Here is a 26,946-nt window from a genome sequence, read left to right as displayed (position 1 = left end):
AATTACTACAGAACAGCAGCACAAACAAAATGGAAAAAAAATCAACAACTGTCATTGATATTGAGGAAAAAGTAGTTGTTGTGCAGGAGATGGGCGCCTCAAAATAGGTAACAATGTTACCGATAAGAGGAATTTTCAGGTGCCATTGTTCTATGGTATGACAAGCCAATAGAAGCCTTGCCCGCGCAATGCGTATGTGGCACATCCTACGACATCTACCATACAGTGGTGTGCAAGAAGGGTGGATTCGTATACATGAGGCATAACGAAATAAGGGATCTCACAGCTAATATGCTGAAGGAACTCTGCCACGACATCACGTTGGGACCGACCCTCCTTCCATTGGACAGTGAAAATTTCCATCACAGGGCTACAAACACATTCAACGAAGCCCGTGTGGGCGGCAGTGCTCGAGGATTCTGGACACGGGGGCAGCGAGCCTTTTTTGACGTCCGGATATTCGACCCCATGGTGGTAAGATCTCTCACAGAGGAATCTTCTGGAGGTGTACTGCCAATAAACAGAGATACCTTATAGCAACTGAATAATAAACATCCCCCAGCAAGTGCAGTGGAAGGCATCAGGTTCCAGGGTCCCTCCAGACACTGTCATGTTCGAGAAAAAAGCAGGAGGGATGGTGTGGAAAAGGCACTGAAGACACAGCGAGGGCCAGGCCCTTCAGGCCTGGATACAGACGGGTGGAGAGTCATTCTCAGCACTAACAAGTCTGGCGAAGCAGCAAATGATCTCTGCAATGCCATCGCCGCCCTTGCGAGAAACCTAGCAACATCGTACTGCCATCACCTACAAGCTCTATAGATCTGCCACCTCATCCCCTTGAATAAAATCCCAGGATGCAGGTTAATTGAGGCGGGGGAAATACTGAGACGAATCATTGGAAAATGCATAATGGAGGTGGTCATTGATACTGTCAGGGCAAATGCAGGGAACCTGCAGGTATGTGCTGGCCACCATGTTGGCAGTGAAGCTCTCATTCAGCTATGGGAAAGATATTTGAGCAGCGTGATTATGAGGCAGTACTCCTGGTTGATGCCTACAATGCATTCAACATAATCAACCGCAAGGCTTCACTGCACAACATCAAGATAAAGTGTCCAAGCTTTGCAATGTATGTTGAGAACACCTACAGGAACCCGACAGACTTTCTATATAACAAGAGGAAAAAACACCATACAGTCAACTGAGGGAACTAGCAGGGGAATCAAGTCGCCATGGCAATGTACGCAATAGGTCTTCGTCCTCCAACACACAATAAACTATGCAACAACAAAGGTCAAGCAAGTAGCATATGCTGATGACCATACAGGAGCAGGAAAAGTGAGAACATCACGAGGTCCATAAATAGAGTACCACCCAAATGCCAGCAAGTCCTTCCTCATTGTAAAGCCAGAATACCGTGAACGGGCAATGGAGGTATTCGGAGGAAGTGAGGTCAAAATAACAAAGGACGGCCAAGGACATTTAGGTGCGGTAATCGACACCAACGATTTCAAGACTGATTACGTAACGGGAAAGGTAAATGAGTGGGTGAAGGAAATCCAAGCTCTGTCTGATATTGCTAAAACTGAGTCACATGCAGCGTTTGCGGTATTCACCCATGGAGTCAAGCATCGCTGGAATTATCTGATGCGCATTATCTCCGATATCGGACCCCTCCTCCACCCTTTGGAAGAAGCCATCAAGGTCGCTTTTATCCCAACACTAGAGAAAATTCATTATTCAACCCAAGCAGAAAGGTCGCTCTTTGCATTACCACCGAGACAAGGAGGAACGGGATAGAATAATCCAGAGGAGCTTGCTGCCACCGAACATCAGAACTCTGTCAAGGTCACGGCTGTCGTCACTGACCACATAATAGCTCAATATGCAGCAAGTCAGGTGGCTACCAACGAATTAAAGAAGATTCAACTGTCCATTACTACAGAACGGCAGCACACCCAAAGTGATAAACCTTAACAACTGATGCTGCAATTGTCAGAGAACTTGAAAAAAAGTAGCTATAGCGCAGGAAGTGAGCGCCTCGAACTGGTTAACAGCGTTACCGATGAAGGCAAAAGGATTCAGCCTTCATAAACAAGAATTCACAGATGTAATTGCTCTAAGGCATTGTTGGCCAATAGAAGGTTTGCCCTCCCAATGTGTCTGACTCACCATACAGTACAACATCGATCTCGCCATGGCGTACAAGAAAGGGGGCTCCGTGTGCATGAGGCATGACAAAATAAGGGATCTCACAGCAAAATGTCGAAGAAAATCTGCCATGACGTCTCCGTGGAACCGACTCTTCTATTGGAGGGTGAGAATCTCCATCACAGAACCTCAAACACATCCAACGAAACCCTTGTGGACGTCAATGTTTGAGGATTCTTGACAAGGGGACAATGAGTCTTCTTCAACACCAGGATTTTCGACTCCAAAGCCTCATGTCACCATAACCTGATTCTCGATGCAGAGCACAAGAGGAACAAGAATGACAAGAACAGGGCGTAAGAGGAGAGAATTCAAAATGTGGATCAAGGCAGCGTCACTCCTCTGGTATTCAGAAATTCTGATGAGATGGTACCAAGTGCAAGATGTTTCTACGCAAGATTGGCTGAGGTTTTATCCGAACAGAAGCATCAGCCTCGAATTTAGGTTGCAGCCTGGTTGAGATGTCGACTGTCCTTCTCTCTTCTTAGGTCTGCACTGCTGTGCCTCAGGGGAACGAGATCTTCGGCCCCAAATCCGACAATAGTCACTGAATGGTGTATAGATTTGAGGCTTAACTAACTCAAGACAGCTAGGGTAGCTATTTTTGTATAACATATTTAATTTTCAGGTAATAAAATGGTGGCGAAGGCGTGTCTATTGGGGGAGGCTGGAGGCCACTTAAAAGAGTAGTAGAAGTAGTAGTAGATCTGCTGCTCAACTAACTCAACACAGTTAGGGTAGCTATTTTTGTATTAGGATATTTAATTTTAAGGTAATAAAATGGCGACGAAAGTGTGGCTATTGCGGGAAGCTGGAGGCCATGATAAAAAAGTAGTAAGAGTAGTAGTAGTCAAGCATCGCTGGAACTACCTGATGCGCACTATCCCTGATATCGAACCCCTCCTCCACCCTCTGGAAGAAACTATCAGTGTCAATTTAATTCCCAATTTAGTGAAACATCTTCACTTAACCCCAGCAGAAAGATCACTCCTTGCACTACCACCGAGACTGGGAGGAATGGGATTGTCCAATCCAGAGGAGATTGCTGCCACCGAACATCAAAACTCAGTTAAGATCACGGCAGCCCTCACCAACCACATAATAGCTCAGAATGCAGCAGGTGTCGTGGATACCAGCAAAGTAAACAAAATTTGACGTTCCATTACGACACAATGACAGCACGGCCAAAGTGATAAGTTGCACCAACTGATGCTGCAAGTACCAGAGAATTTGAAAAAAAGTAGCTATAGCACAGGAGGTGGGCGCCTCGAACTGGTTAACTACGTTACCAATAAGGGCAAATGGTTTCAGTCTTAATAAACAAGAATTTACAGATGCCATTGCTCTAAGGTACGGTAGGCCAGTAGAAAGTTTGCCCTCCCAGTGCGTGTGTGGCTCTTCCTATAACGTCGATCACGCCATGGTGTCCAAGAAAGGGGGTTTCATATGTATGAGGCATGACGAAGTAAGGGATCTCACAGCAAATATGTTGAAGGAAATCTACCGTGATGTCAGGGTAGAAGAGGCCCTCCTTCCATTGGACGACATAGGACTTCAAACACATCCAACGACGCCCGTGTTGACGTCAGTGCTTGAGGATTCTGGACGCGGGGACAGTGAGCCTTCTTCGACATCAGGATTTTTTATCCAGTGGCTGCATGTCACCATAACTTAGCTCTCGATGCTGCACACAGGAGGAACGAGAACGACAAGATAAGGGAATACGGGGAGAGAATTCAGAACGTTGATCAAGGCAGCTTCACTCCTCTAGTGTTCACAACCTCTGGTGGGATGGGACCAAGTGCAAGATGCTTCTATGCCAGACTCCCGGAGGTGATATCCGAACAGAAGCAGCAGCCCAGAAGTTATGTTACAGCCTGGATGAGATGTCAACTGTCCTTCTTTCTCCTTCGGTCGGCTTTGCTCTGCCACAGGGGAACGAGAGCATCGGCCCCAAAGCCGACATCAATTGCAGATATTGACTATGAGACTACAGTCACTGAATGTCGCATAGATCTGCTGCTCAACTAACTCATCACAGCTAGGATAGCTACTTAGGTATTAGGATATTTAATTTTAAGATAATAAAATGGTGACGAAGGTGTGGCTATTGCGGGAGGCTGGAGGCCATTTTTTAAAAACAAAATAGTAATAGTAGTAGTAGTAGTAGTAGTAATAGAAATTAACGTCAACGTAGTAATGACATCTATCGATCCAGATCACTGAGACCTTCAAGCAGTGGTGGTGAGCGAGCGTGGGTGTGGTGGGCAGGGTTGTGGGCGTGTGTGGGCGTGTTATGTAAGGAACACGCCCTGACCGTTGTGGGCGTCTGTGTGGTCTGGGACCTGATCATTAACGCTTCAACCCTAAAAAGGCAAGTACGATAAATTATTGTTAATGTAACCTATCTATCTATCTATCTATCTATCTATCTGTGTGTGTGTGTGTGTGTGTGTCTATCTATCTGTCTACCATTAAAAGGTGATTTACAAGATATCTGTATACATTTCTCTCTCTCTCTCTCTCTCTCTCTCTCTCTCTCAGACTACTAACTCTATTACATATCTTGACAGGTGTATCAAGGGCAGGGTGGAGATGTGTGTTGTTCTGCCTCTGTGTCGTAGGATAAGTAAAAGCCTTTGTATGGTAAGTGAAGCTAAGTGTTCACTATTTGTCAATACATCATCATCATCATCATCATCATCATCATCATCATCATCATTATTATTAGCAGTAGTATTAGCTCTTCATCTTAGCCACTCACTTATATACTATGTAAACGCCTGCAAATTAAAAAATAAGTATGGTGTATTCATCTGCCAGGGTGTGGTGGTGGCGATGTTGCGTCTGGCGATGATGACGTCCTCTCCAGTGTTCTCTGACCAGGACAACCCTGCCTCCTTCACCAAGAGTGCTGTCACCAGGTAGAGAGAGAGAGAGAGAGAGAGAGAGAGAGAGAGAGAGAGAGAGAGAGAGAGAGAGAGAGAGAGAGAGAGAAGCGGATGTAAAGGAGTTGAATAGACAAAAAAGATAGATTGAGAAAGAGAGCCAGTCAGGGGAAGTATGGACTAATGTGGATACAGAATGGGTGACAAAAAAGTGAAGGCGACTCAAAGAGAAGAAGATATAGAGATAAAGACATATTTATAGACAGACAGATATAAAGAGACAGACATACAAGAGACAGACAGAAACAGAGTGAGTAAGATGGACAAGAAAACAGTTTGAACAAAGAAACCAAAAGATAAGCAGAAAGACTGAAAGTGATGCAGATAAACAACAGACAGACAGACAGACAGGCAGACAGACAGACAGACAGAAATAAGGAATGATTTCAAACACAAACAGCCTCTTTGTCTCAGATGAATTTCTCTCACATCAGGACTTTCATCATCTCCTGGACCAATAAGACAAGACTTAACTCATCTCCTGAACCAATAAGACAAGACTTTACTCACCTCCTGGACCAATAAGACAAGACTTTACTCACCTCCTAAACCAATAAGACGAGACTTTACTCAACTTCTGAACCAATAAGACAAGACTTTACTCATCTCCAGGACCAATAAGAAAAAGACTTTACTCACCTCCTGGACCAATAAGACAAGACTTTATTCACCTCCTGGACCAATAAGACAAGACTTTACTCACCTCCTGGACCAATAAGACAAGACTTTACTCATCTCCTGAACCAATAAGACAAGACTTTACTCACCTCCTGAACCAATAAGACAAGACTTTACTCACCTCCTGGACCATTTAGACAAGACTTTACTAATCTCCTGCACCAATAAGACAAGACTTTACTCATCTCCTAAACCAATAAGACAAGACTTTACTCATCTCCTAAACCAATAAGACAAGACTTTACTCACCTCCTGGACCAATAAGACAAGACTTTACTCATCTCCTAAACCAATAAGACAAGACTTTACTCACCTCCTGAACCAATAAGACAAGACTTTACTCATCTCCTAAACCAATAAGACAAGACTTTACTCACCTCCTGGACCAATAAGACAAGACTTTACTCACCTCCTGAACCAATAAGACAATACTTTACTCATCTCCTGAACCAATAAGACAAGACTTTACTCACCTCCTGGACCAATAAGACAAGACTTTACTCACTTCCTGGACAATTTAGACAAGATTTTACTCATCTCCTCGACCAATAAACAAGACTTTACTCATCTCCTGGACCAATAAGACAACACTTTACTCACCACCTGAACCAATAACACAAGACTTTACTCATCTCCTGAACCAATAAGACAAGACTTTACTCACCTCCTGGACAATTTAGACAAGACTTTACTCATCTCCTCGACCAATAAGACAAGACTTTACTCATCTCCTGAACCAATAAGACAACACTTTACTCACCTCCTGGACCAATAAGACAAGACTTTACTCATCTCCTGAAAAATTAAGACAAGATTATACTCACATACTGCACCATTAAAACAAGACTTTACTTACCCCCTGAACCAATAAGACAAGTCTTTACTCATCTCCTGGACCATTTAGGCAAGACTTTACTCACCTCCTGAACCAATAAGACAAGACTTTACTCACCTTCTAGACCATTTAGACAAGTCTTTACTCACCCCCTGGACCATTTAGACAAGACTTTGCTCACCTCCTGAACCAATAAGACAAGACTTTACTCATCTCCTGAACCAATAAGACAAGACTTTACTCACCTCCTGGACCAATAAGACAAGACTTTACTCATCTCCTGACCAATTTGACAAGACTTTACTCATCTCCTGAAACAATAAGACAAGACTTTACTCACCTCCTGAACCAATAAGACAAGACTTTACTCACCTCCTGAACCAATAAGGCAAGACTTTACTCACCTCCTGGACCAATAAGACAAGACTTTACTCATCTCCTGGACCAATAAGACAACACTTTTCTCACCTCCTGGAACAATAAGACAAGATTATACTCACCTCCTGGATAATTTAGGCAAGACTTTACTCACCTCTTGAACAAATAAGACAAGATTTACTCACCTCCTGGACCAATAGGACAACACTTTACTCACCTCCTGGACCAATAAGACAAAACTTTACTCACCCCCTGGACCAATAAGACAAGACTTTACTCATCTCCTGAACCAATAAGACAAGACTTTACTCATCTCCTGAACCAATAAGACAAGACTTTACTCATCTCCTGAACCAATAAGACAAGTTTTTACTCACCCCCCTGAACCATTTAGACAACACTTTACTCACCTCCTGACCCTATAAGACAAGACTTTACTCACCTCCTGGACCAATAAGACAAGACTTTACTCATCTCCTGAACCAATAAGACAAGACTTTACTCACCTCCCACCATTTAGACAAGACTTACTCATCTCCTTCTGCAACTAATAAGACAAGACTTACTCTCATCTCCTGACCAATAAGACGAGACTTTATCACTTACCTGGACCAATAAGACAAGACTTTTACTCATCTCCTGACCATTTTAGACAAGACTTTACTCACCACCTGAACCAATAAACAAGACTTTACTCACCTCCTGAACCAATAAGACAAGACTTTACTCACCTCCTGAACCTATAAGACAAGACTTTACTCATCTCCTGGACCATTTAGACAAGACTTTACTCACCTCCTGAACCAATAAGACAAGACTTTACTCACCTCCTGGACCATTTAGACAAGACTTTACTCACCTCCTGAACCAATAAGACAAGACTTTACTCATCTCCTGGACCATTTAGACAAGACTTTACTCACCTCCTGAACCAATAAGACAAGACTTTACTCATCTCCTGGACCATTTAGACAAGACTTTACTCACCTCCTGGACCATTTAGACAAGACTTTACTCACCTCCTGAACCTATAAGACAAGACTTTACTCATCTCCTGGACCATTTAGACAAGAATTTACTCACCTCCTGAACCAATAAGACAAGACTTTACTCACCTCCTGGACCAATAAGACAAGACTTTACTTACCTCCTGGAACAATAAGATAAGACTTTATTCACCTCCTGAACCAATAAGACAAGATTTTACTCATCTCCTGGACCATTTACACACGACTTTACTCACCTCCTCAACCAATAAGACAAGACTTTACTCACCCCCTGGACCATTTACACACGACTTTACTCACCTTCTAGACCATTTAGACAAGACTTTACTCACCTCCTGAACCTATAAGACAAGACTTTACTCATCTCCTGGACCATTTAGACAAGACTTTACTCACCTCCTCAACCAATAAGACAAGACTTTACTCACCCCTGGACCATTTACACACGACTTTACTCATCTCCTGGGCCAATAAGACAAGACTTTACTCACCCCCTGGACCATTTACACACGACTTTACTCACCTTCTAGACCATTTAGACAAGACTTTACTCACCCCCTGGACCATTTAGACAAGACTTTACCCATCTCCTGGACCAATAAGACAAGACTTTACTCATCTCCTGAACCAATAAGACAAGACTTTACTCACCCCCTTATCCAATAAGACAAGACTTTATTCACCTCTTGGACCATTTACACACGACTTTACTCACCTCCTCAACCAATAAGACATGACTTTACTCACCCCCTGGACCATTTACACACGACTTTCCTCACCTTCTAGACCATTTAGACAAGACTTTACTCACCCCCTGGACCATTTAGACAAGACTTTACCCATCTCCTGGACCAATAAGACAAGACTTTACTCATCTAATGAACCAATAAGACAAGACTTTACTCACCTCCTCAACCAATAAGACAAGACTTTATTCACCTCTTGGACCATTTACACACGACTTTACTCATCTCCTGGACCAATAAGACAAGACTTTACTCACATCCTGGACCAATAAGACAAGACTTTAATCACCTCCTAAACATATAAGACAAGACTTTACTCACCTCCTGGATCATTTAGACAAGACTTTACTCACCTAATGAACCAATAAGACAAGCCTTTACTATCCTCCTGGACAATTTAGACAACACTTTTCTCACCTCCTGGACCAATAAGACAAGACTTTACTCACTTACCTGGACCAATAAGACAAGACTTTACTCATCTCCTAGACCATTCAGACAAGGCTTTAATCACCTCCTGGACCAATAAGACAAGACTTTACTCACTTACCTGGACCAATAAGACAAGACTTTTCTCACCTCCTAAACCAATACGACAAGATTATACTCTCATCCTGCACCAATAAGACAAGACTTTACTCACCTCCTGGACCAATAAGACAAGACTTTACTCACTAACCTGGACCAATAAGACAAGTCTTTTCTCACCTCCTGAACCAATAAGACAACACTTTACTCATCTCCTGAACCAATAAGATAAGACTTTACTCATCTCCTGAACCAATAAGACAAAACTTTTCTCACCTCCTGAAACAATAAGACAACACTTTACTCACCTCTTGCACCAATAAGACAAGACTTAACTCACTTCCTGGACCATTTAGACAAGACTTTACTCAACTCCTGGACCATTTAAACAACACATTACTCATCTCCTGAACCATTAAGACAAGACTTTTCTTACCTCCTGGAACAATAAGACAAGACTAAACTCACCTCCTGAACCAACAAGACAACACTTTACTCATCTCCTGAACCAATAAGACAAGACTTTACTCACCTCCTGAACCAATAAGACAAGACTTTATTCACCTCCTGGACCATTTAGACAAGATTTTACTCATCTCCTGAACCAATAAGATAAGACTTTACTCATCTCCTGGACAAATATGACAACACTTTTCTTACCTCCTGGACCAATAAGACAAGACTTAACTCACCTCGTGGACCATTTAGACAAGACTTTACTCAACTCCTGGACCATTTAAACAACACTTTACTCATCTCCTGAACCATTTAAACAACACTTTACTCATCTCCTGAACCATTAAGACAAGACTTTACTCACCTCCTGAACCAATAAGACAAGACTTTATTCACCTCCTGGACCATTTAGACAAGATTTTACTCATCTCCTGAACCAATAAGATAAGACTTTACTCATCTCCTGGACAAATATGACAACACTTTTCTTACCTCCTGGACCAATAAGACAAGACTTAACTCACCTCGTGGACCATTTAGACAAGACTTTACTCAACTCCTGGACCATTTAAACAACACTTTACTCATCTCCTGAACCATTTAAACAACACTTTACTCATCTCCTGAACCATTAAGACAAGACTTTTCTTACCTCCTGGAACAATAAGACAAGACTAAACTCACCTCCTGAACCAACAAGACAACACTTTACTCACCTCCTGAACCAATAAGACAAGACTTTATTCACCTCCTGGACCATTTAGACAAGATTTTACTCATCTCCTGAACCATTAAGACAAGACTTTACTTACCTCCTCAACCAATAAGACAAGACTTTACTCATCTCCTGGATAATAAGACTACACTTTACTCATCTCCTGAACCAATAAGACTACACTTTACTCATCTCCTGAACCAATAAGACTACACTTTACTCATCTCCTGAACCAATAAGACTACACTTTACTCATCTCCTGAACCAATAAGACAACACTTTACTCATCTCCTGAACCAATAAGACTACACTTTACTCATCTCCTGGACCAATAAGACTACACTTTACTCATCTCCTGAACCAATAAGACTGCACTTTACTCATCTCCTGAACCAATAAGACTACACTTTACTCATCTCCTGGACCAATAAGACTACACTTAATCATCTCCTGAACCAATAAGACTACACTTTACTCATCTCCTGAACCAATAAGACTACACTTTACTCATCTCCTGGACCAATAAGACTACACTTTACTCATCTCCTGAACCAATAAGACTACACTTTACTCATCTCCTGAACCAATAACACAACCTTTACTCATCTCCTGAACCAATAAGACTACACTTTACTCATCTCCTGGACCAATAAGACAACACTTTACTCATCTCCTGAACCAATAAGACTACACTTTACTCATCTCCTGAACCAATAAGACTACACTTTACTCATCTCCTGGACCAATAAGACTACACTTTACTCATCTCCTGGACCAATAAGACTACACTTTACTCATCTCCTGAACCAATAAGACTACACTTTACTCATCTCCTGAACCAATAAGACTACACTTTACTCATCTCCTGAACCAATAAGACTACACTTTACTCATCTCCTGAACCAATAAGACAACACTTTACTCATCTCCTGAACCAATAAGACTACACTTTACTCATCTCCTGGACCAATAAGACTACACTTTACTCATCTCCTGAACCAATAAGACTGCACTTTACTCATCTCCTGAACCAATAAGACTACACTTTACTCATCTCCTGGACCAATAAGACTACACTTAATCATCTCCTGAACCAATAAGACTACACTTTACTCATCTCCTGAACCAATAAGACTACACTTTACTCATCTCCTGGACCAATAAGACTACACTTTACTCATCTCCTGAACCAATAAGACAACACTTTACTCATCTCCTGAACCAATAAGACTACCCTTTACTCACCTCCTGAACCAATAAAACTACACTTTACTCATCTCCTGGACCAAAAATAAAAGACTACTTTGCTCATCTCCTGAACCAATAAAATTTACACTTTACTCATCTCCTGAACTTCAATAAGACTACACTTGCCTCATCTCCTGGACCAATAAGACTTTACTTTACTCATCTCCTGAAACAATAAGACTACGCTACTCATCTCCTGGACCAATAAGACTACACTTTACTCATCTCCTGAACCAATAAGACTACACTTTACTCATCTCCTGAACCAATAAGACTACACTTTACTCATCTCCTGAACCAATAAGACTACACTTTACTCATCTCCTGAACCAATAAGACAAGACTTTACTGACCTTCTGAACCAATAAGACAAGACTTTACTCATCTCCTGGACCAATTTGACAAGACTTTTCTCACCTCCTGAACCAATAAGACAAGACTTTACTCACCTCCTGGACCAATTTGACAAGAATTTTCTCACCTCCTGAACCAATAAGACAAGACTTTACTCACCTCCTGAACCAATAAGACAAGAATTTACTCATCTCCTGGACCAATAAGACAAGACTTTACTCCATCTCCTGACCAATAAGACAAGACTTTACTCATCTCCTGGACCAATTTGACAAGACTTTTCTCACCTCCTGAACCAATAAGACAAGACTTTACTCACCTCCTGAACCAATAAGACAAGACTTTACTCATCTCCTGGACCAAGACAACACTTTCACCCTCCTGGACCACAAGACAAGACTTTTACTCTCACCTCCTGAATTAATTTGAAAGACTTTACTCATCTCCTAGACCACAAGACAAGACTTACTTCCATCTCCTGAACCACAAGACAAGACTTACCACCCTCCTGAACCACAAGACAAGACTTTACCTATCTCCTGGACCAATTTGACAAGACTTTTACTCATCTCCTGGACCAATAAGACAAGGGCTTTACTCATCTCCTGGACCAATAAGACAACACTTTCTCACCTCCTGGACCAATTTGACAAGACTTTTCTCACCTCCTGAACCAATAAGACAAGACTTTACTCACCTCCTAAACCAATAAGACAAGACTTTACTCATCTCCTGGACCAATAAGACAAGACTTTACTCATCTCCTGGACCAATTAGACAAGACTTTACTCATCTCCTGGACCAATAAGACAAGACTTTACTCATCTACTGAACTAATAAGACAAGACTTTACTCATCTCCTGGACCAATAAGACAAGACTTTACTCACCTCCTGGACCATTTAGACAAGACTTTACTCATCTCCTGCACCAATATGACAAGACTTTACTCACCTCCTGAACCAATAAGACAAGACTTTACTCACCTCCTGGACCATTTAGACAAGACTTTACTCATCTCCTGCACCAATATGACAAGACTTTACTCACCTCCTGGACCAATAAGACAAGACTTTACTCACCTCCTGGACCATTTAGACAAGACTTTACTCATCTCCTGCACCAATATGACAAGACTTTACTCACCTCCTGGACCAATAAGACAAGACTTTACTCACCTCCTGGACCATTTAGACAAGACTTTACTCATCTCCTGCACCAATAAGACAAGACTTTACTTACCTCCTGGACCAATAAGACAAGACTTTACTCACCTCTTGGACCCACGCTGGGGCAAGGACTTTACTCATCTCCTGCACCAATATGACAAGGCACACTCCCTCCTGGACCAATTTGACAAGACTTTACTCACCTCCTGAACCAATAAAGACAAGACTTTACTCATCTCCTGGACCAATTTGACAAGACTTTACTCATCTCCTGAACAAATAAGACAAGACTTTACTCACCTCCTGAACCAATAAGACAAGGCTTTACTCACCTCCTGAACCAATAAGACAAGACTTTTCTCACCTCCTGGACCAAGAAGACAACACTTTACTCACCTCCTGGACCAATAAGACAAGACTTTACTCACCTCCTGAAACAATAAGACAAGACTTTTCTCACCTCCTGGACCAAGAAGACAAGACTTTACTCATCTCCTGGACCAATTTGACAAGACTTTACTCATCTCCTGAACAAATAAGACAAGACTTTACTCACCTCCTGAACCAATAAGACAAGACTTTACTCACCTCCTGAACCAATAAGACAAGACTTTTCTCACCTCCTGGACCAAGAAGACAACACTTTACTCACCTCCTGGACCAATAAGACAAGACTTTACTCACCTCCTGAAACAATAAGACAAGACTTTTCTCACCTCCTGGACCAAGAAGACAAGACTTTTCTCACCTCCTGCACCAATTAAACAAGACTTTACTTACCTCCTGAACCTATAAGACAAGACTTTACTCATTTCCTGGACCAATAAGACAAGACCTTACTCATGTCCTGGACCAATCAGACAAGACTTTACTAATCTCCTGGACCAATAAAACAAGACTTTACTCACTTACCTGGACCAATAAGACAAGTCTTTACTCACCTCCTGAACCAATAAGACAAGACTTTACTAATCTCCTGGACCAATAGGACAAGACTTTACTTACCTCCTGGACCAATAAGACAAGACTTTACTCATCTCCTGAACCAATAAGACAAGACTTTACTCACCTCCTCAACCAATAAGACAAGACTTTATTCACCTCCTGGAACATTTAGACAAGATTTTACTCACCTCCTGAACCAATAAGACAAGACTTTATTTACCTCCTGAACCAATAAGACAAGACTTTACTCATCTCCTCAACCTATAAGACAAGACTTTACTCACCTCCTGAAACAATAAGACAACACTTTACTCACCTCCTGGACCAATAAGACAACACTTTTCTCACCTCCTGGACCAATAAGACAAGATTATACTCACCTCCTGGACCAATAAGACAAGACTTTACTCACCTCCTCAATTAGTAGAAAGATTTCCCTCTTCTCAGTAACCAATAGTGAGAGGAAAAATAATTATTTTAAAATTCAATATTTTCAGTTTTTCTTTAACGTGCTAATACATTCTAGTACTAATTACCTTTAGCACTAATAGGTTTCCAGTAGTAATAATTTAAATTGTAATAGGTGCCAATAGTAATAGGTGCCAGTAGTAATGGGTGCCAGTAGTAATAGGTGTCAATAGTAATAGGTGCCAGTAGTAATAGGTTTCAATAGTAATAGGTGCCAGTAGTAATAGGCGCCAGTTGTAATACCTGTAGGTGCCAGTAGTAATAAGTGCTAGTCCTAATAGGTGCCAATAGTAATACGTGCCAATAATAACAGGTGCCAGTACTAATAAGTGCCAGTAGTAATAGGTGTCAGTAGTAATAGGTGCCAGTAGTAATAGGTGTCAGTAGTAATAGGTGCCAGTAGTAATAGGTGTCAATAGTAATAGGTGCCAGTAGTAATAGGCGCCAGTTGTAATACCTGTAGGTGCCAGTAGTAATAAGTGCTAGTCCTAATAGGTGCCAATAGTAATACGTGCCAATAATAACAGGTGCCAGTACTAATAAGTGCCAGTAGTAATAGGTGTCAGTAGTAATGGGTGCTAATAGTAATAGGTGCCAGTAGTAATGGGTGCCAGTAGTAATAGATTGCCAGTAGTAATAGGTGCCAGTAGTAATAGGTGCCAGTAGTAATAGGTGTCAATAGTAATAGGTGCCGAAAGTAATGTAGAGCGCCAGTTGTAATACCTGTATGGTGCCAGTAGTAATAAGTGCTAGTCCTAATAGGTGCCAATAGTAATACGTGCCAATAATAACAGGTGCCAGTACTAATAAGTGCCAGTAGTAATAGGTGTCAGTAGTAATAGGTGCCAGTAGTAATAGGTGTCAATAGTAATAGGTGCCAGTAGTAATAGGTTTCAATAGTAATAGGTGCCAGTAGTAATAGGCGCCAGTTGTAATACCTGTAGGTGCCAGTAGTAATAAGTGCTAGTCCTAATAGGTGCCAATAGTAAAACGTGCCAATAATAACAGGTGCCAGTACTAATAAGTGCCAGTAGTAATAGGTGTCAGTAGTAATAGGTGCCAGTAGTAACAGGTGCCAGTAGTAATAGGCGCCAGTAGTAATAGGTGTCAGTAGTAATTGGCGCCAGTAGTAATTGGTGTCAATTGTAATTGGTGTCATTAGTAATAGGCGCCAATAATAACAGGTGCCAGTAGTAATAGGTGCCAGTAGTAATAGGTGCCAGTAGTATTGGCGCCAGTAGTAATAGGTGCCAGTAGTAATTGGCGCCAGTAGTAATTGGTAATCCAATTATGGTGGTGTCATTAGTAATAAGCGCCAATAATAACAAGTGCCAGTAGTAATAGGTGCCAGTAGTAATAAGGTGCCAGTAGTAATAGTGCCAGTAATTAATAACAAGTGCCAGTAGTAATAAGCGCCAGTAATGTGAGAATGCAGTAAAGTAACAGGCACTTAATGCTAATAGGTGCCAGTAGTAACAGGTGCCAGTAGTAATAGGCGCCAGTAGTAATAGGTGCCAGTAGTAATAGGCCCTTGTGCTAATAGGCGCCAGTGCTAACAGGCCCCAGTGCTAATAGACTCATGTGCTAATAGATCCCAGTGCTAATAGGCCAATGTGCTAATAGGCTCCAGTGCTAATAGGCCCCAGTGCTAATAGGCTCCAGTGCTAATAGGACCCAGTGTCAATAGGCCCACGTGGTTATAGGCTCCAGTGCTAATGGGCCCACATGCTAATAGGCTCCAGTGCCAATAGGCCCCAGTGCTAATAGGACCCAGTGCAAATAGGCCCCAGTGCTAATAGGCCTCAATGTCAATAGGCCCACGTGCTAATAGGACCCAGTGCTAATAGGACCCCGTGCTAATAGGACCCCGTGTATCATTGTCATGAGTTAGTGAGTATTTCTCACCAAGCATGAGCCAATCGCAGTGACTGGGGAGCGTGAATGCCTTAGGCCTGAACCAATAAGGAGAGTTTTTGAGAAGTGACGTCATGAAGATGTGGCGCCATTGTAAGCCGTATGTGTTTTCAAACACAGAGTTTGGTTTGAGGTAGTGATGTGTAGATGTGGTGTGGTCGGTTCCCCAACATGACAGCATATATATCTCAGCGAGTACACTTAAGGTTTTATTCATTTTACGAAATGTATTGTGATTCATGTGACCCCTTTTAAACTAGCTAGGAAATAGGTTAATTTTTTTGAAGTATAATTGTCATTCTCAAGAGAAGATGTGCAATAAACAAAGAACTATTAAGAAGTGTTATATCCCTTCCCATCCCCTCTTGCTGTTGAGTAAAACATTGTCATATGTGTCTCTGGTGTTATACAGTGATACATATGTGTCTCTGGTGTTATACAGTGATACATTGAGTCCTGAGTGATAACACATCTATTACCTGTTTCACGTAGTGTCTCAGTTACTACGTGTTATCCCTGTCCCCCAGTTATTCTCCTCTCACCCTCTCTCCCTCACTCCCTCCTCCCCCATATCAGTTACCCTCTGGTGGGGAGGAGTGACTATGGGCAAACCCCCACCTCCCACGACCACAAACCAGCTACCTCCCTTCTCTCTCACAAGTGCAAAGAACAAAAAAAAATAAGATTAAGAATAAGAAAAGGGAATAAGAAAATAAATAAAAAAGTAGAAGTAAATAAATAGAATTAAGAAAGGTAAAAATAAAGCTATTATTACTCCAGTGCTAATAGACCCCGGTGCTAATAGACCCCGGTGCTAATAGACCCCAGTGCTAATAGACCCCGTTGCTAATAGACCCCAGTGCTAATAGGACCCCGTGCTAATAGACCCCGTTGTTAATAGACCCCGGTGCTAATAGGACACAGTGCTAAAGACCCCAGTGCTAATAGGTTTCAGTGCTAATAGACCCCATTGCTAATAGACCCCAGTGCTAATAGGTTTCAGTGCTAATAGACCGTAGTGCTAGTTGGTCTCAGTGCTAATAGACCCCATTGCTAATAGACCCCTGTTGCTAATAGACCCCGGTGCTAATAGACCCCTGTTGCTAATAGACCCCATTGCTATAGACCCCAGTGCTAATAGGTTTCAGTGCTAATAGACCGTAGTGCTAGTAGGTCTCAGTGCTAATAGACCCCATTGCTATTAGACCCTGTGTGCTAATAGACCCCGGTGCTAATAGACCGGGCATAGACCCTAGTGCAAATAGGTCTCAGTGCTAATAGACCCCGGTGCTAATAGACCCTGTTGCTAATAGGACACAGTGCTAATAGACCCCAGTGCTAATAGGTTTCAGTGCTAATAGACCGTAGTGCTAGTAGGTCTCAGTGCTAATAGACCCCATTGCTAATAGACCCCAGTGCTAATAGACCCCAGTGCTAATAGGTCTCTGTGCTAATAGACCCCATTGCTAATAGGACCCAGTGCTAATAGGTTTCAGTGCTAATAGACCCCAATAGGTCTTAGTGCTAATAGGACCCCATGCTAATAGGTTTCAGTGCATAGACCGTAGTGCTAGTAGGTCTCAGTGCATAGGACCCCAGTGCTAATAGGTCTCAGTGCTAATAGACCCCATTGCTAATAGACCCCAGTGCTAATAGGTTTGCTAATAGACCGTAGTGCTAGTTGGTCTCAGTGCTAATAGACCCCATTGCTAATAGACCCTGTTGCTAATAGACCCCGGTGCTAATAGACCCTGTTGCTAATAGACCCCATTGCTAATAGAACCCAGTGCTAATAGGTTTCAGTGCTAATAGACCGTAGTGCTAGTAGGTCTCAGTGCTAATAGACCCCATTGCTAATAGACCTGTTGCTAATAGACCCTGGTGCTGGACCCCGGTGCAGAGACCCTAGTGCAAATAGGTCTCAGTGCTAATAGACCCCGGTGCTAATAGACCCCTGTTGCTAATAGGACACAGTGCTAATAGACCCCAGTGCTAATAGGTTTCAGTGCTAATAGACCGTAGTGCTAGTAGGTCTCAGTGATAATAGACCCCATTGCTAATAGACCCCAGTGCTAATAGACCCCAGTGCCAATAGACCCCAGTGCTAATAGGTCTCAGTGCTAGTAGACCCCAGTGCTAATAGGTCTCTGTGCTAATAAGACCCCATGCTAATAGGTCTCAGTGCTAATAGACCCCAGTGCTAATAGGTCCCAGTGCTAATTGACCCCAGTGCTAATAGGTCCCAGTGCTAATAGACCCTAGTGCTAATAGGTCCCAGTGCTAATAGACCCCAGTGCTAATAGGTCCCAGTGCTAATTGGCCTCGTGCTAATAGGTCCCAGTGCTAATATGCCCCCATGCTAATAAGTCCCAGTGCTAATAGGCCTCAGTGTCAATAGGCCCATGTGCTAATAGGTCTCAGTGCTAATAGGACCCCATGCTAATAGACCCCAGTGCTAATAGGTGCCAGTGCTAGTAGGCTCAAATGCTAATAGGCTTCAGAGTTAATACGCCCCATTAGCATATTTTACCTGAATAAAAATAGTTTAGGATCCGATTTGGAGAGAAGAATATCATTAGTACCGGGCCCATTAAAACTGTACTTTAATAGAAAAGGGACCCATTATTGGGGACCTATAGGAAGTAGACCTATTAGAATGGTAAACTTATAGAATTGGGTCCAATCGAATATAATCTAATAATATTAGAGCAGTCTTGGGCCCATTAGATCTGTATACTAATTGATGAAGTGCCCATTAGCGTAGTATTGGGCTCATATAAATTGTATCCAAATTTAGCAGAGGACCATTACTGTTAGAATCCATTAAAACTGAAGTCTATTACACCTTGGGCCTATCAAGACAGAGGCCCATGTCACCTACAAGCGAGGTGAGGCCAGACCACTTATGTTAAACTCCGTCAAGGGGAAGGAAATTTCTTGGTGGTGTTTGTTTCTGGTGAATATGTTAAGTGTTGACTGTAGTGGCCTGATGATGGTAGAAAGATTTCTTAGTTTTCCATGCTCTCTCTCTCCCTCTCTCTCTCTCTCTCTCTCTCTCTCTCTCTCTCTCTCTCTCAACTCTTCTTCCACACAGGTTCCTCACATACATGTACCTTCCGGCACACAATGCCTGGCTGCTTTTGTGTCCTGCCTCACTCGCCTACGACTGGCAGATGGATTCAATACCTCTACTGTCTACGCTATCAGACCTACGAAACATGGGTTCGATAGCTCTCTACGGCTGTCTACTGCTGCTGTTACTGCTGTCACTTTTCAATTTTAATGTAAGTAGTATTGTGGGTTCGAATACTGGCTGTTAATTGTTGAATATAAGTCTTTACTCTCTATTTATATATATAGTGTTGAACCCAAATTCGAATTCAAAACCGAGCTCAAACATAGAACCGGACCCAGAACCAGAGACGAACCTAGAACCAGACCAAGAACTGTTCAAACACTGTACTATCCTCACCTAGTCATCTCGTGTACTACTATTCACCCCATAAACTACCTTAGCATATCCTGAAGTAACCATCTCATTTCCTATCCATCTCATGTGCTGTCATGATCTATCCTGTCGTGTGCCAACAGAGGAGGGATAGACAGGCCGTCACATGGTCGCTGTTAGTGTTGTGTCTCTCCTTCCTCCCCGCCTCCAACGCCTTCTTCAGTGTCGGCTTCGTGGTGGCTGAACGGCTCCTGTACATACCCAGGTGGGTCTTAAAGTCACGGGTTCGATATAGGCTGAGAGAGAATGATAAATAAAACTCTAAAGAGATATTCAAAGATAGATAGATAGATAGATAGATAGATAGATAGATAGATAGATAGAGAGATAGAGGGAGAGTGTATACAGTATAAGGTGTCTTCCATCTAACGGAATCCTTCGTTAATTATTGTCATATTCGGCCGTATTCAAGAACATAAAGCATAGGGTATCCCTGTCGGGAATCACTACCATAGGGAATGCTTACACCTTCGGTATAGAGCATATTCCAGGGCTACCAACATGTGAAAAAGGGACAATCTTTTTTACTCTTGGTATGTTTATATCTCCGTTAATATAAATTTGCCCAAGAAATGTCATTAGGGAAAATAGGATTTAAAATTAAACTCTACATAAGAAATTACTGTCATGCTAACCAAATGATTACCGAAAACTTTAAAAAGTTTCCCGGTAAATTTTTACAAAAGGTTAACGAACATAACCATTATAAAATTTTTCAGTAGAAAATACTCTTTCCTCTCTCAAGAACATACCAAATATTGTGCAGGAATAAAACATAAAAAAGAACATCAGGAACCAAACCAAACGACTCTAATATATGGGATAAATATTTCTTCTAACCTAACCTAACCTAACCTAACCTAACCTAACCTTGTGGTAGGTGTTTTGGTATCACACTAATTGTTTTAATTAAGTTCTGGAACTCTTTAGTGGCAGGGTTTGATGTAAACACTTCTTGGTGTTATTCTGTTTATTATCGAAGCAGGTATATAGACAGGTACAACAGGTATATAGACAGGTACAACAGGTATATAGACAGGTACAACAGGTATATAGACAGGTACAACAGGTATATAGACAGGTACAACAGGTATATAGACAGGTACAACAGGTATATAGACAGGTATATATAGACAGGTACAACAGGTATATAGACAGGTACAACAGGTATATAGACAGGTAACAGGTATAGACAGGTACAACAGGTATAGACAGGTACAACAGGTATATAGACAACAGGTACAACAGGTATATAGACAGGTACAACAGGTATATAGACAGGTAGGTATATAACAACAGGTATATAGACAGGTACAACAGGTATATATATAGACAGGTATATAGACAGGTACAACAGGTATATAGACAGGTACAACAGGTATATAGACAGGTACAACAGGTATATAGACAGGTACAACAGGTATATAGACAGGTGCAACAGGTATATAGACAGGTACAACATGTATATAGACAGGTACAACAGGTATATAGACAGGTACAACAGGTATATAGACAGGTACAACAGGTATATAGACAGGTACAACAGGTATATAGACAGGTACAACAGGTATATAGACAGGTGCAACAGGTATATAGACAGGTACAATAGGTATATAGACAGGTACAACAGGTATATAGACAGGTACAACAGGTATATAGACAGGTACAACAGGTATATAGACAGGTACAACAGGTATATAGACAGGTACAACAGGTATATAGACAGGTACAACAGGTATATAGACAGGTAGGTATAGACAGGTGCAACAGGTATAGACAGGCATAGGTAGACAGGTACAACAGGTATATATAGACAGGTATATATAGACAGGTACAACAGGTATATAGACAGGTACAACAGTATATAGACAGGTACAACAGGTATATAGACAGGTACAACAGGTATATAGACAGGTACAACAGGTATATAGACAGGTACAACAGGTATATAGACAGGTGCAACAGGTATATAGACAGGTACAACAGGTATATAGACAGGTACAACAGGTATATAGACAGGTGCAACAGGTATATAGACAGGTACAACAGGTATATAGACAGGTACAACAGGTATATAGACAGGTACAACAGGTATATAGACAGGTGCAACAGGTATATAGACAGGTACAACATGTATATAGACAGGTACAACAGGTATATAGACAGGTACAACAGGTATATAGACAGGTACAACAGGTATATAGACAGGTACAACAGGTATATAGACAGGTACAACAGGTATATAGACAGGTGCAACAGGTATATAGACAGGTACAATAGGTATATAGACAGGTACAACAGGTATATAGACAGGTACAACAGGTATATAGACAGGTACAACAGGTATATAGACAGGTACAACAGGTATATAGACAGGTACAACAGGTATATAGACAGGTACAACAGGTATATAGTCATGTACAACAGGTATATTGACAGGTACAATATGAGAGAATATATTGTGAGTCTCTCCAGGGAAGTGTTGTGAATATCACTTTGAGATAACACTTGAGTTAAATGTCTGGCTTCCCTGCCCAGTGGTAGTAGTGAACTGCCTTCTCTGGGCGTGAGAGAGATTTTTTCTTTTTTAGATTGCCCCCGAGGGAGCTAGTTTACTGGGCACCCCCTTACAGCCTGTGCAAGGTGAAGCGCAGAAGCGTTTACAGCGCCCATCTGGGAAGCATGCGTAGTTCATGCTTGCCTTTATGACTCATGCATTAAGGGCGTAAAAGACTGGAGGGTCATGTGTTTTGTCAGGACGTGAGAGAGCGAGCCGGTTGTTTGCTAAATCAGCTGACCCACGCTTGACCTTTGAGAGAGTTGCAAGGCAAGCTATCTCAAGATGTAGTAGCCACTTCAAATTAATTTAACTGTTGTAGACCATCCTGGTGAATAAGATAAATTCTGGTTCATGATTTTCGAATGTTGGAAATTACAGCCTCAGCCTCAGCCTCAGCCTCAGCCTCAGCCTCAGCCTCAGCCTCAGCCTCAGCCTCAGCCTGGTGTACGAGAGTAATACTGATTCATCTCGAGTAATTCATGGCCATGGACATTTATATTGTTTCCCCAAATATAGATCTAGCATATTACTCGTAAATTGCACCTTAAAGATACAGAAATCGCTATTCAGGCCGCAAACGATTATCTGAATATTCTGGTAAGTGAGTATAAACGAAATCGCTTCGATAAATAATATGATTTTAAAACACTAAAAATAGCCAAATTTCTCTCATTTTTACTTTTTTATTTTTCGATTATATTCAAACATGTATTACATATAGAAGTTAGTAGGCAGCTACCAAACAGGGAGGTACTACTGCCTGAGAAGATATTGGAAGCATAAGGTGTTGTCTAACGGTAGACCCTGCTGCCATATGTGACCAAGTCCCAGGTTGCTGATCTGACTTTCTGCCTCATTTACACACAATTGCAGCGTCTAAATTGTTTCTCTTCTATTGACAACACAACATACATATATTTTTTCTCACTCTTGATCTTTTTTTTAATTTTTATATTTTTTATGGTTCTATGTTATTATTATTATTATTGCAGTGTTGTTAATATTATTATTATCATTATTATTTTATTATTGTATTTTCAATGTTATATATTTTAATATAAATTTTATTTACTATGAATTTAATTATTATTATTATTATTATTATTATTATTATTATTATTATTATTATTATTATTATTATTATTATTATTACATCGCCACCCCTTCCCTCAGCTCCGATGTGGGTCAGTGACCTGTGCCCGAGTGGGTTAATCCACGTTAAAAAAAATAATAAATTATGAACGTCTTTCCCCTTATCCGTAGGCAATGCATTGACCACGCCATGGGCTTTCAATACCCGTCTTGAATACCAAACGAAGGCATTGCCTATAGGGATACCCTACGCTCTATGTTCTTGAATGCGACCCTTAGTGTCATCCTGTGTCAGGTAGCCTCATACAGTATTCTAGTGTCAAATACTGTAGCAGTGTCATACTGTGTCATGTATTTATCAAGTATTGTCATATGTTGCCCGGTAGATCACATATCACATAACCCTTCACTAACTATTGTCATGTTGTGCCACATGACGCCCCATACATTACATACTGGCATCATGTTGCTTCATAAAGTATCATGTAATTCCTCATGACGCTCCATACACTACATACTAACGTCATGTTGCGTAATACAGTATCATGTAGTGCCTCATAACGTCTCACACACCACATACTGGACGTCATGTTGCGTCATACAGTATTATGTAGTGCCTCAGTTGTTTCATACAGTATCATGTAATTCCTTGTGACGCCCCATACACTACATACTGACGTCATGTTGAGTCATACAGTATTATGTAGTGCCTCATAACGCCGCATACACTACATACTGGCGTCATGTTGCGTAATGCAGTGCCTCATGACGGCCAATGCAAGAAACCGTCACATACCTTTCACTTGCCGCCGTCCGTCACCTTCAGCTTGGGTTGGTGCACGGTGGTTGGTGTGGGCGTGGTGAGGCTGGCGAGGATGGTGCCTGGGCGTGTGGTGCGGGCACTGCTATTGGCACTCCTCCTGGTCTTCTGTGTCAAGACAGCTCGAAGGAACCTGGACTGGCGAACACGGGAGACTCTCTTTAAGTGAGTAATGTGTGTGTGTGTGTGTGTGTGTGTGTGTGTGTGTGTGTGTGTGGTAAAGGAGGCACGGGGTGGTGTGGTGTTCACGTGGTATAGTAACTCATCCGTAGATGTTGACATGAAGGACTTCACATGGTAATGGAGACACGGGGTGGTGTGATGTTCACGTGGTGTAGTGACACGTTCATAGGTGTTGATATAAAGGACCTCACTTGATCATGGAAACACGGTGTGATGGTCAACGGAAATAAAGTCACAGGAAAAAAGTCACATGACTTTTACTCATTGACAACACAATATATATATGATGGCATTGCACGTAGGTTAGGTTAAGTTAGGTTAGGTTAGCTTGGGTTGGGTTAGGTTAGCTTAGGTTAGGTTAGGTTAGGTTAGGTTAGGTTAGGTTAGGTTTGGTTAGGTTAGGTTTGGTTAGGTTTTTCCGTGCATTTTAGCTGTAATTTTTTCTTGTGACTTTTTTCCTGGATTCGGTGTGGTGTGGCACCCCACACCACACAACACCACACCACACAACACCACACAGTACCTCACTCTCAGCTATATGGTGTTATCTCATAATCATTGTAAAGCCAACACACGGTTGATCCTAAGGAGGACTGATTAACACCGCCAGGTTAGAAGATGGTGGCTGGTTCCCAGGAGTGCTTATCTCTGGACCTCACTGGTTCACGGCTCTCGCTGGTACTGTCTAATGCTGAATTCACTGGCTTAAACACTGTTCATCACTGTTCAACACTGATCGTACTTCTTTTGGTGGAATTATGTTGATATCCCGGTGGTGAGGATAGGTCGAGGAGAGGGACTTGAGGAATAGGCCGGGGAAGCTGCCGCAGCAGGAGAAGACGCCCGATAGGTGTGTGTGTGTGTGTGTGTGTGGTGTAATGCTCACTTCGCTAGTGAGTGATCCCGAGTTACATCCTCGGACAGGGAGAAACTATTGGCAAGTTTTTTTCTTTTACGCTATTTGCCTCTGTCTAGCTAGCAGTAATTAGGAACCTAGATGTCAATTGATCTGCCAATCATATTCCGGGGTAATGGTTAGCCAGTGCAGTTGGCTAGTTGTCCGGTCTTCTTGGACTATTCCTTGACACTGGGTAATGCAACTCTCGAAAAACTTATAAGAAAAGGGGAGGCTTATTTCATTAAAGGAGATATTCTAAAATGGATTAGGGCGTGGTTACAGGACAGGAAACAGAGAGTGAGCATTAACGGCAGTAACTCCAATTGGAGAAACGTCGTTAGTGGAGTACACCCAAGGCTCAGTACTTGGACGATTATTATTTATTATAGATACATAAACGATATAGATATCGGCATAGACAGCAACATAAGTAAATTTGCTGATGACACTAAAATAGGGCGAGTAATTAAATCTGAGGAGGACTCCGTAAAACTACAGGAAGACCTAAACAAATTTTTCGAATGGTCAGATTGGCAGATGAAATTCAATGTGGACTTATGTAAAGTACTTAGTCTAGAAGAGGTAAACAGAGAAACCAGATACCAGATGAACAACAATGTTATAAAGAAATCAGACTGTGAGAAAGATTTAGGAGTAATGATAAGCAGGAATCTTAAACCAAGTAAACAATGTGTATTTACTCGGAAAAAATGCTAACAAAGAACTTGGGTTCATACAGAAGCGTGTTAGTTACAAGACTAGCGAGGTCATCCTAAAACTATATCCTGCTCTTGTGAGACCTCACTTGGATTACCCAGTTCAATTATTCTGGCCACCGTCTTACAGAATGGATATAGAATCCCTAGAAGGAATTCAGAGGAGAATGACAAGACTAATCCCGTGCATTAGGAACCTTGAGTACAGAGACAGGTTAAAGCATCTTAATTTGCACTCCCTCGAGAGACGTAGAGTGAGGGGCGACCTGATAGAGGTGTATAAATGGAAATCAGGGCTAAACAAAGGTGAAATTACAAAGGCACTCAAACTAGCCAAAAACGAGCAAACTCGAAACAATGGTTTTAAATTAGACAAATTTAGATTTAGGCGCGAAATAGGAAAACATTGGTTTTAAATTGAGTAGTGGACGATGGGAACAAGTTACCAAACATCATCATTAACTCGAATACGCTGGATAGCTTCAAACATAGGTTGGTTGGATATATGAGCAATAGGGGTTGGGTGTAAATGTGATTGTCCAGTATGGGACAATAGGCCCGCTGCAGTTT

The 26,946-nt window shown here is 41.7% G+C and overlaps 1 protein-coding gene across 1 annotated transcript in view; it reads left to right on the top strand.

Moving 5' to 3' along the window:
- Window positions 1-909: 909 nt before the first annotated feature.
- The window catches only part of LOC121857460 (protein O-mannosyl-transferase TMTC1-like), a 78,361-nt gene continuing 52,324 nt past the window's right edge, over window positions 910-26,946 (top strand). Inside the window, exons 1-8 of the mRNA XM_042353512.1 lie at window positions 910-957; window positions 2,180-2,317; window positions 2,474-2,619; window positions 4,785-4,857; window positions 5,035-5,135; window positions 19,694-19,883; window positions 20,191-20,312; window positions 24,586-24,744. Coding sequence (XP_042209446.1) covers window positions 910-957; window positions 2,180-2,317; window positions 2,474-2,619; window positions 4,785-4,857; window positions 5,035-5,135; window positions 19,694-19,883; window positions 20,191-20,312; window positions 24,586-24,744 — 977 coding nt within the window. The remainder of the gene's footprint in view (window positions 958-2,179; window positions 2,318-2,473; window positions 2,620-4,784; window positions 4,858-5,034; window positions 5,136-19,693; window positions 19,884-20,190; window positions 20,313-24,585; window positions 24,745-26,946) is intronic.

The sequence above is a fragment of the Homarus americanus genome, unplaced genomic scaffold (assembly GCF_018991925.1).
Source record: "Homarus americanus isolate GMGI-L3 unplaced genomic scaffold, GMGI_Hamer_2.0 scaffold32677, whole genome shotgun sequence".
Lineage (NCBI taxonomy): Eukaryota > Metazoa > Arthropoda > Malacostraca > Decapoda > Nephropidae > Homarus > Homarus americanus.
The sequence above is the reverse complement of the archived record's forward strand: the minus strand, read 5'-3'. Positions and strand labels throughout refer to the sequence as shown.